The 12,605-nt window shown below is 29.2% G+C and overlaps 1 protein-coding gene across 2 annotated transcripts in view; it reads right to left on the bottom strand.

The window, feature by feature from the left end:
- The window catches only part of LOC119668097 (triple functional domain protein), an 89,023-nt gene that overhangs the window by 36,171 nt on the left and 40,247 nt on the right, over positions 1–12,605 (bottom strand). For both annotated transcript variants that reach the window (XM_038077490.1, XM_038077491.1), the window contains exons 10-11: positions 331–601; positions 209–269 (exon numbers count right to left, since the gene is read on the bottom strand). In XM_038077490.1, coding sequence (XP_037933418.1) covers positions 209–269; positions 331–601 — 332 coding nt within the window. The remainder of the gene's footprint in view (positions 1–208; positions 270–330; positions 602–12,605) is intronic.

Here is a 12,605-nt window from a genome sequence, read left to right as displayed (position 1 = left end):
CATATATTCGCTTTGATAAAATGCAACTACTTAACTTGTCTATTGATAAAGCAATGACCGGTTGATTACGGCATAAGTTAATATAAAGAGAAATATATATATTAAAGACATTTATAAAAAAAATAACTACTTTTTGATACTACTTTCTTTAGTAGTGAATATTTAGAATATATATATAAATTTGAAAAAATAAACGTAACCCACTTACCCACTAAAACCACGTCGTTTGGTTGAAGATGTTAATGGATCTGGCTTGCCACGACTGTTACCTGTTATAAATATGAGCATTTATTAATTATATTACATAAATAATCTATTATATGTGCTTACTCTGCTCTTGTATAGTATCATTATTATCCTTGCGATTTGAATTCACTTTTTGTATACTTGGTGGTGGTTTGAGTATTGACACTGGTACAATGCCCTCTTGTACTGCTGCATCATCATTTTGTGGATTAAGACGTACCAAACAAAAATCTGGCTCTGCTGCTGTGGGTGGTTCTATAATTTCAACTTGTTGACCTTTTGTTACACTTAATTCATTAGAGCCTGGTGCGGCGATGTAATCAGAAACAACCCATGTAGCTTCTTGGGTGCCAACCTGAAAACCAAACAAATCAATTAATATTAATTAGCATTGATTAATTTATAATTTAATAAAAAAAATTTAAAACATTGATGGGGGAATAGTAGCATAATCAATCTCAGTTCGTTGTATTGTACTTAATTATGCAGAGAATCATTCAAGAGAAAGTGTTACTTATTGCATAAATTATCACGAATACGTACACGAGTATACGAGTATCTTCTTCATATTCAAAATCAATTTCAATATTGTTAATGTAATAGCGTGCAAGATTTTAATTTCTCATTTATTCACTATTCATGCACATATTACGTATCTGAAAGAATTAATTATTCATGAGTTCCCAACACATACTTCTTACATTCAAGCGATAATTGGCAAGGATATTTTTTTATGATACCATGAGTAGGTAGTAGGTAGTATCTGAGTAGCTGTAGCTATAGCTGTAGCTGTGCGACTTATTCAAAATACAAACTTTCTTCCACTCTATGTGCACGGATGTTCTACAACTTGTGCAAATACTCATGAAAGATTCTTTTATGAATTTGTGAATACGCAGAAACTGAACAAATTAACAACAAAAACATTTCGCAAGGATAATTAAACAAACTTTACTTTATACACTGTTAATTTGACAACTCATTGTTATTGTTGTTTATGTTGCTCTTGTTATTGTTGCAGATTTCACTTACTATGTCGGCACTACGAAAAGTACGGTAATGTATTTAGAAAATTTGGCATAAGCGTTATAAAACTTTTCTTAGATTTTCTTTTGCCTAATTAACGAGTGTCAGAGTTTTCACAATTTTATGTAATTTTCCTTTCTTCCCTAGAAATCACGTTTTCCTTTGCCGGTGTTTATTTGTAGAAAAATTCTGAGTTCTAAATTGGTTTACTTTTTGAGATAAATTAAAAAAAAAAACAAATTTCGCAGTTGTGAATTCGAAAGGAAATAAAAAAAAAAACAATTATTTTAAAAAATTGAAAGTTCGCAAATCTTAATTATTATAAATCTTTAAATGAGTGATTATGACTAATCTGTTAATTTAGAATTAAGTCAAGTGCAAGTAAACTTTAGTAGCGTAGCGTAATAAAATTTTAAGAAAATCCCAAAACATCATTTACTAAAATAATTATGTTATTCATTCTATATGTCACACCACACAAAATTGGTAGTAGTAAATTATATTCATATTAATTATGAATTGAACCCCTTCACTGCTTACATGTCAACAGTTAATGCTGTCTTATATGATTTGATAAATAATAAGCGAATGGATTCGATATATGTATTTTTAAAAAATATTAGTATCTACTAACATTACCACACAAATATTAAATTACCCTAAAAATGTTCCAATGGGAAACAAAATTTGACAGATCAAGAGTTAATATATATTGAATCTAGATTTACTAATCGAAAAGTAAAATAAACTTAAGTTATGTTATGTTAAGCCTTTTCCGAGTTAGTGCATCTGGGCACTTTTACTCTATGATAGCTGGGGGGATTCTGCAGAGTCCCGCGTAATCATTGTGATTATTCAATAATTGATCTAAGATCTGCGTACCGATTCGTGCGGTTAGTGATTACTCTGAGATTAGATAGTGCTAAGTAGGGCAGCCTGTTGGTTTTCGCATATAGCTTCAGAGCTCTGTCCCTTATGTATTTTTTAACATGATCTATTCTAAGGTCTCTTAGCATGTCATTCGTTCGGATGCACCATGGTATTTTGAAGAGTCCATAAACTTAAGTCAAAGTATTAACTAAAAGCAGCAAAAACGCGAAAAACAGTTTCACAGTTAAAAGGAAAAAAGTGAAAATAATTAGAATTTAAAGAAACACCAAAAACATAGCAAAAAATAATATGTAATTTTGTAAAATTTTTTGTATATAAAAGTTTTATAAAAATTTAAATATTAAAAAATAAACAAGCTGAGAAATTAATGATATAGGGTGTCTATATAAAGCAGAACACATATTAGAAAAATTTAATACAATCGTTATCTACTACTTGTAGTTGAAGTTAGGTTGGTTCCCTTGTTCTTAGATTGATTCGTCATATTCCGTATACGGTGGAAATACGACGGAAATTGTGAACACGTAGTTGTTGATAAGTGTGCAACCAGGTTGGAGACTTTGCCCTCTACTACTAAAGACATCTGAAGGAAAATAAGCACATACTACATACAAACTGTTTCATATGTCATGTTCATAAATAAGGGAATTGATTAGTTGGTTCAAGAAACCAATATTACAAAGTGTATTTGTAATTAATATCTACTAAAACATATAGTGTTCAAGACGTGTATATATATGAGAAATCAAAACTGAATCGAGTTCTTATTCAAAAAAAACAAAACAAAATATGTATATAATATGTATAATATAATTTTAAGTATGTATTATCTACAGTTGGAATAATTTTTGAATCCTATTCTAAACAAACAAATGTATTACAGATATATTTTTCAATATGTATTCAATACAGCTTTCACTCTGTTCAACAGTTGTCGAATTAAGGAAATTTGTACACAGCTTAACTCGGCATTAAAAATAACCGGAGGGACTCTGATATACACCTCTCTAGAGTGGCGACTGCCAATGTTAGCTGAAAGTTAAATGCTATCTATATAAGATAGTTTCCAATATTAAGTAATTGGGTTCTTCTAGCAGCAAACACTACTTCGTGAATTCAGCAAAGTCACTATCAATATAAACATCTCGTCGAATGCGGACTCATAGAACTTAACACGTTTAAGATTCGAAGACTCTTTATGCCCTAGTAAAAAATGTATGAGCACATTAACTGGTTCAACTTTGGAAGCTCCAGTTCACTAAATTCTCATCTAATCAATCTGAGTTTGCCATGAAATGGTGAAATTTAAATAGGCTGGATACATTAACAGTAAAAAACAAAATAGAGCCTAAAAAGTGATTCAATTGTCAGGTGAAGTACACTGTCGTCCACATTATTGATTTCTCTCTCAATGATTCTTTATGAAAATACTTCTGATCCCAGTATAAATTTCCTGTATTCATAACTATTTGTTTCTTATCAATAAACAAAGTAACAAAAGTCCACTAAATTGAATTCCAGGAGATAAAACGGAGTGAATGTAAAATTAATGCATCTACAAAAATTCAATTTAAGATCCATAGTAGTTTACAATAATTTTATTGCAATTTCATTCTCTCAAGTGCATTTAGTTTACATAAGGTAATTTGACTTTTAGTTCAGATTGCTACCAACACATTATCTGATTATTTTTTTCGACACCTTCACATTGCACATAGTAAAGTGTTCGGTAATGTTTATAAAATCAAATTTACTCTGCTATAATGGAATCGAATTGAAAAAAAAATAAACGAACAGAAGCACCGGAAATTGTACTATGCAGCAGGTGAAAACTGCAGCACCTGCCGTACTGTATTGTTAAGATACTTTTTTTGTAATTTATTCGAACACGTGCGAATAAATAAAAATCTTGCACGTTGTTTACTGTCAATATAATCAAAACGGTAGTAAGAGTAAATATTTTAAACATGTTTTTATTTTTTGGTTTCTTGCTAAAAATATATATATATATATATATATAATTGAAAAATAAAGTGAAATTTTAAACGAATTTTATTTTGTATTGCCATCTAGAAGAATTCAGATGATGCAGATAAGAGGTTTATATGTTGCCAATATTGTGTGAATAAAATTCTATGGAAAAGATATGCATTAAAATATGCAATGAATGCAGGATTCGAAAGCAGGATTGTTTAGTATCAAAATGATGTGAAACTACTCTATTTTGCTTAATGTAGAAATAAATATGATGAAATTCTTAGTATTGTACTTGGGGTTATTTTTAAAAGAAGAACATTTATGCTTAGTTTTATTAAATAAAATTTAGAAAATAGAATTCGTATTTGATGCATTGAAAAAAAAAATGCAAGTGACAGATGGGTCTAGTTGGCAACTCATTACACCCTACCGTTGTATTGTGATACCACTACTTAATATAGGATATGTACTGATTTTATTTATGAAAGTATTTCGACGTTCTTATAAAGTGCGGAATCTTTGTGACAACACCGCTTAACACAAAACTTTTACTATTTTCAATTATGAAACGTGTCCAGTGTTTTCAATCTTACCACTGGACACCAATATATTTAAAAAGTTGGTCCTCCTTTGGCTAGAGCTGTACATTTCAATTTTTCATTGCATTTTGTTTTCATCTTCATCTCAATAAATTTTATAATATTCTTAAAAAGAAACATTCAGCCTAAGAGCGCGATTACCAAATTACCAGTGTGTGGTTGTACAAGCTCTTTCTTTCTTGATAGGTCTACTGTTTTTTTTTAACGCAGTATCTCCATTAGTCCAATATCCATTGGCCTCTTGACCGACACTATTTTTCAACAATCACTTACAAGTGGTACTAGATATTCGCCTCTTAGGTATCTTAGAGAGAGTTTAATACCCATTTTGACTAATTGATCGGATCTACAGTTTTGCTTAATATTATTGTGTCACTGATCTTATATTAGGTGTATTCAGAAAACATAGAACGACATTATCGTTCTAATGTACCTAAATCTTTTAACATATTAATATTTTATACAGCGCTTATATAGTTCTTTAATAGAGTTTGATAAAAATATTTTAGTTTTTTTATTGTTTAGTAGTTTCATAGATATTTGGACGCTTGCATACATTGATAAAGAATATAGGATTCTGCATTTAGCATCGATTAGAAGCAACACTTAGAGCAATAAAAGATGCTGTTATCAATAATATAAACAGAAAAACATCATTTTTGAATTTTAAAGATACCACGATTTGAGATTCTTTTGTATTATATTTCTTATATTTGTATCAATTTATTAAATATATATATATCCACAATTATATATACAATCAAACTTCCATAACTCGAAGTACCATTTTGTAAAGAAAAGGTGCGATTTATGCAAACTTCGAGTTAAAGAATTTTTTTTGTAATTGTACATATATTTGCTCTCTAAACCCTGTTGCACTCTACTTAGTTTGAGGTATAGGAAATTTTAGTTATGGAAGTTCGAGTTTTGAAAGTTTGACTGTATTTGAATTTAATCAATTTTTAATTCAATTTTTATTCAATTCAGTTTTTAAAGGGAATAATTTTGTAAAAACGAAGTTATATCTATTTAATGAATATTTCAACATTTTCAGTTTATTAATTTTTTTTATATATATTGAGTATATTAATAAATATTTGTATCTTAATTCGTAAGTATATAAGTATATTATTAGTATCAGCACATTTTATTTTATTTCATAATATTTCACATTTAATTTCACATTTGGCAGGAGCTGAGTTCGAATCCTGGTACTTACAGTCTCAAAGAAAAAAATAATTATTTACGAATTATTAAATACAAGAATTATTTCCAAGATCATTGATGATGGGTATTTGGCAATACTCGAAACAGCTGTATGGTTAGCCAAAAATTCAATTAATTAAAATAATATAAAAAATAAAATTTTTGTTGTTGTAGTTCACTACTGTTCGAAAACACCTATTTAAAATATTTTAAATAAATAACTGAAATGCGACCACAAAAAATATTGAATAAATTAATTTTAAAGCATTAAATAAAAACTTCTTTAAGAATATTTTTAATAAATAATTGAAATAAATATATAAGTTGCAATAATAATTTGCTTTTCTGAACTAAGAATTTGACGGTGCGTTCAAGGTTTGAATGTTATGTATTAATAAGTCTGCAAATAAGAAAAAACTAATTTTTTAATAAAAATAATATAATAATATAATTAATCATAAAAAGCATATAAACAGTTCCCTCAAAATATTTTCTTAAATAATTTATTTTGCTTCGCAGTCGAAAGCATATAAGCAGATAACACAGTAGGAGAAGTTAAACTCTGCATATTTTTCTTTGCTTAAAGCAAGAAAAAACAATTTTAAATCTATTAAATTTTAAAAAATTGTTTAATTAAGTAAACAAAAAAAAAAAAAGAGAGGAGAAATATTTAAAAAATTTTTCGTTAAAAACTATTTAATTGCATCTTAAAAAGTTTCTTGTTTTTCAACTAACAATTATGAAAGTAAAAAAAACTCTTATAATAAAATTACTCATACGCCACCCGTACTCGTACTCATGGCCACCTACCATACTCGTATGTGTGAAATAATGTAAGTAGTTGCCCGGGAAAATGGATTGTTGCTGCTGTTGACAGGAACAGCAGGCAGTATGCAGTATGCAGCATCAACTGCAACTATAATCAACTAAATAACAAAACTTATAATGAATTTTATTTAAAATTTTTAAGCAAGAACGAGTACTGCATAAGCAATAGCATAATTAACACGTTTTTGTGAAGTAATTCCATAACGTCAATGTAGAGATTTAAATTAATACAACGAGACAGCGTCAAGGCACAGGCACTGAGGCGGTGGTTCACAGGCACTGGAGCAGTGCTGCAGTGGAGCTTAATTTAAATTTTTCCAGTGCTGAGGAGGTTGTGCAATGTGCATAAACACTTTTTGTGTGCAACAAACTTGCATGACACTATGCATGACTATTTCGGTTATGAAATTTTCGTTACAAAAACGAAAAAGGAAGTTTTTTATTATATAAAATATTAATAATAATTTTTTGCGTTTCAGCTTCGCGTAAGGGATTATTTTGGCACAAATAACTGCACAAAGCAATCATCTGTCTTCGCCAAATGTGGTACTAAGTAACGTTGCTGATGTTCCAATTTATTCTCCTTCGACTTGAGCTGTGTGACAAATAAACTAACCAAGCACATTTTTGCTACAAAATTCACAGAAATTGTGCCAACCACGCACAATGATGCGATGATGCGAAGATGCGACGATGTGTGGCAATGTGATATGTTCTGGTTTTCGGAAAATAACTTGGCTCAGCATATAAACTCGCATGCCAGCGAGTTCAGAAATATCTTTTTTTTATACATTTTACTTTTTACTTTAAATTAGGCCATGAACTTTTGCCTTCCTTTAGCTGGAACATTTAATTTATTTATTTTTTTTTCATTTTTTTATTTCAATTAAGCTAACCGTGTACGCCAGAAAATGAAGGAGGAAATAAGCAGCAAAGATTGTTGTACAAATTCATAAGGATCTATTTCAAGTTCCTGTTGATGCTGCTCTTGGCTTGGCTTGGCTTTTAAGTATCTCAAAAGAAATAAATAAAAACTGTGCACATTTAGCAGTGGTGTAGGTTTAGATTGCCAACAGATATTGCACATTCGCACACGTACGCCGATGCACAAATGCACAAATGCACATTTTTGTGTTAGTGTCTGTGCTTCGAGCGCATAAATGTTCGCATGTTCGCAATACTAATGGGCACTTTCATTAAATTGAATAGGAAACTAACTAAAAGTATAGCAAAAGTAATTATTAATTCAAATAAGTAATTTATTTCAACTTCGTTTGCAGTTTCGTTATGCAAGTCAAGCACTTAAAGTACTGATTAAAGGGACGTGAAGACGTGAGCTTATCTCGCAAATTGCTTGCAATCTTCGACTTTAAGAAAAATTTTCATCACATTCATCTCAACATAAGAAAAATGTTACAATTATGCAGCAGAAAGGATATGACAGCAGTACTAATTCGTTATCCTTTCGTTGTATGTTTGTCATTTCAGAAAAATGTTGGTATGCTGCTTTAATCAAACAACTATAAAAGACACAAAAGAAACAAGGACTGAGAGGAAAAATAAAGAAAGCAAAAACAAAAATGACATGAAAAAGCTCTTTTCCTGGAAAGCCAAAAAATAAATACACTAAAAATCAAGATTCATAAAAAAAGGTTTCCTATACCAACCAGCAAACCAGAGCAGCACCACACAAAAGGAAGCTTACTTTGCACAGTTTATGGCGAGTAAATAAAAATCTTCAGGATTAACAGAATTACGCGCAAATATACCAGAAATACAAACTTATGCGCGCTTGTGGTGATGGGATGGATGCGTTCGATACGAAGAGATGAAAATATTTGTGCGTTGACGTAAACCTCGATATTTCTGCCGAAATCCGAATACTTGTTCAAATTGGTACTAAGCTCTAAATTTGGTATTTGTTGCAAAAACCCATATCAATCTGTGTGTAACAATATCAAAACATGGGAAATCTTATTAAATTATTCAAAGATTGTATACGAAATTTCAATTAGTTTCATGAGGAAAATAGAAACTTTTATTCAAAAATAAATTGTTTTTGTGTTAAGAAATATCTTACATAAAAAAATACTTTCTCCAAGTGATGAACTTAATATTAAAATTGGTGCAATAGAATCAATTTTTCATTTTTATGTCATTTATTCCCAACGATATAACGATATAAAGTTCAAAATATCTATTATCTATCTAAACAATTATAGATTTTTGATTATTTAACATACAATTTTATATGTTCTCTATGTCTTAATAAAAATATTTATATCAATAATAAAACAAAAATAAAATGGTTATCTCACATGCAATAAGACTATCAATTATCTACCCAAAAATGATTTTTGTCGAAGCTGTAGCTCTGAGTAGTAGCGCTCAAATATAGCCAGCACAGAACTTCATATCTTTGGAATCCAATTGTAATTTGTCAGGTTGCTTCAGCTTTACTAAAATGATAAGGTTGTGTCTTTTTCGACGTTGCCTATGTGCAGAATATTATGGTCTCTATAACTGTTGGTCTTCTTGGTCTACGGGTAAGTAAGGTTTTAAACCATGGTATCACGACAATAGGCTGTTATTTGTGCTCAAATAATAATTTTTGCTCTATCATAACAAAGTTTGCAAGGCTGTCACTCTAACTTAACCCAATCTCTTCGTTAAAATATTCTTCAGCGCCGTAAAAACTATGACTCATACGTGCTGAGTTCTCAAGATATATACATATTATGTAAGGTGTACTTATGCTATTAATGAAGAACTATAAACTTGTCGTAGTTTTATTACTATTTATTTAGCTACCATTAACATTAGGTAATTCTATCTGCTTAAGTTTATGAAAACAGATTAAGCTGTTTGCATAAATATATACTCACAACATCGTTCACTAAATTGATTAAATGATTTATTGAAAATATCACATTACATATGAATTATCTAACTAAATAGTAATATATTAATTATATTAAAAACTGTAATAACTGCTCTATTTGATTCAAATATTATACAACGTATAAGTGTACATTAAAATAAACAATATTCAAAGAGCCAGCTAAACTGCCTTAAAAAATAAAACAGAAAAAAAAGATAAGTAACTGCACTACAAACAGAGCATAAAACAAAGAAAAATAGTATTAAAAACAAACATGATTATCATTATAGATCAGTCGATCTATATTTTTTGCACTCTCCTATTTTTTCTTATAAATATCTTTTAGATCATCATTGCTGGTGAGTATTGATAATATTATCTGCATATCTACAAGTTCTAGTTTTAACAAGTTGTGTTTTCAATGTTGCAGATTGAAGACTACTTTATACAGTATTTTATAACAAATGGGCTTAACATTTGTAAGCCCTAGCGTAGCGTTGATTACTTTATTAAGTTTTTGTATTCCTAGACTCTGAAGTATATGCGGCATTATGTACTGCTGAGGAACACATTTTTTATTATTTGAAAATTTTTTATTATTGAATTTTTGACTGACCAGACAACTGCTTTGAGTATTGCCAAATGCCCAATATCCGTGATCTTGGAAATAAATTTTGTATTTAATTATTCGTAAATAATTTTTTGAAATTGCAAGTACCAAGGGTTGAATTCGTACCCTGCCAAATTTGAAGCTCAGAGTCAGTGTTCATAAGCCAACTGACCCAAAGCCGTACTTGACTTGTGTATTCGCACTTTTTTTCTAAAGTTTTATTAATTTGCTGTTAATTAATTAATTGTTAATTTGTTTGTTAATTAACAAATTCATTTCCTGTGTGATATTAGAACGAAATCGTAAACCAGCCGTAGAATAATTAAATTAATTAACAATATTTTTATTTTTAATTGTTAAATTCTAATACTATTCTTTTGTAGAGGCATTATTTATTACATAATTTTATTACTCCTTCTTGTGTATAAAACCTTATCTAGGAACGCAATATTCTAATGTTATTAGCATTATTAAGCTCTCTCCTCTTTTCTTTGGCTTTACTAATATCATAAGAAAGAAATATAATCCTTTTTTTTGTGTTATTAGAAGAAAATATGAATTTTAAATGTTTTCTTTTTATTTTGAGTTCGAAATATAAACCCAAACTTTACTAAATTTGTTGGTTTTCACACTATTAAGTTAGTTATTAACATGAATTTATAAATAATAATATGATAAAATTAAAATATAATGAAAGTGTTAATAAGGATACGTTTAATTCAGAAAATGGCAAAAGTTTTACAACATGGTGAACATAAAAATAAATAGCAATTTTGTAATAAAAACAAAAGAATTTGGTAAAATAATATTCAACAAAATTTTCATATAAAAATTGAAAAACATTGTTTCTATGAATGCTTAGAGCTTAAAGGATTAAAAAAGGATTAAATCCATTTTCATTTGGCAAATATTACAGAGAATATTTTTGAAATTTTTGTCAGATTTATAATACTTGTTATTGTTTTATTCTAGGCTATTTTACAGTCCATTAAATGCCATCATTTTCACATTCGAACAGTAGTAAATAATAGTTTGTTTGTTTTGTAACGAAATGGATTTAAATTTTTCACTAATCATGAAATGGCTTTTGTTAGGCAATGGATACAGTCAGTAAATATTTCGAATTCAATTTTGAATAAAATTTTACAGTTCTTCTAAAGAATTTTGTTATTTGGATTTTAAAATCAAACATTTTATACTCTTCGTTTTCAATAAATTTCTATAAGCCTATGTATAACTTTAATATTTAACAATGCTTTTTTAGTGAATTTATATGTTGTATTGTTGGCAAGATTTTATTTGCAAGGACTTTCGACCATTGTGTAGGTATTGTACTTACAGAACATAAAATCTTAATGTACAAATTACAAATTCCTATTAAGAGCAACAGTAAATGGTATTAAACAATCGAACAATGGCAAATAGGCAAGCTGTGTTCGCTTATATGTACATACAATGCCAACAAAGTAATCAAAGCATGTAACTACAAAATGGAAAAGTGGCTTTGAGTTTTAAAACCAAAAATTTGTTTGCATCCATTGTTCGACAAGTAAATAAAAGTCTATTGAAATTTTTCACAAAACACTTAAAACTTTTCCGACCGAATTTGTAGTAACAATTTTCAATGACAAACCAAAACAGAAGAAGAAATAATTGAATTACAATAAATACTTTCTCAATTGCTTAAATAGCAAATGTGTCCTTTGGGGTCTATGGATGCATAGTACATGAAGTGTTATATGCTTTCAGCTCCTTGTTAACAACCAACATTACAACCTTAATTTAATCACTAATGTTAATTTGACAAATCAATTATAAATGTTAGACAACATGATTGTGCTTCATGTGCATACATATTTACTAGTAAGTTGGTATGTGATGAAGGTTGCAAGCTCCAAGGTGTGATATACAAGTACTATAGTCGTCTCTAATGCAAACTAAATCTGCATGAAAATTAGTGTTGACGTACAAAACTGCTTTTAACAATTGAAATTCTCATTCTCACATAGAACAGATATTTAATACTATATCTAACTGGACACCATACTACCGCCTACATAGTCATGGATATTGCTTTACATACAAGTATGGACACATGCCATGTTCCAGTATCAATGCAAATCATAGCGGACAGACAACACGTTACGAACCATTAAAAGAAAAATCATTATACTGACGTTAAGTGAGCAAATGTTTAAATGGCTTGGCATAGGAATCGATTCAAATCGTGCAATCATACCCAATTGCTATACGAAGGATAGGAAGGTAGCGCAGCGCAGCGCGTTCAACTCAACACAACTCGTATAATTTATTCAATCAATCAATAAACACATGTATGCGC

This window comes from Teleopsis dalmanni, chromosome 1 (genome assembly GCF_002237135.1).
Source record: "Teleopsis dalmanni isolate 2A chromosome 1, ASM223713v2, whole genome shotgun sequence".
Lineage (NCBI taxonomy): Eukaryota > Metazoa > Arthropoda > Insecta > Diptera > Diopsidae > Teleopsis > Teleopsis dalmanni.
Note: the sequence above shows the minus strand (reverse complement) of the source record. Positions and strands in the feature narration are given on the sequence as shown.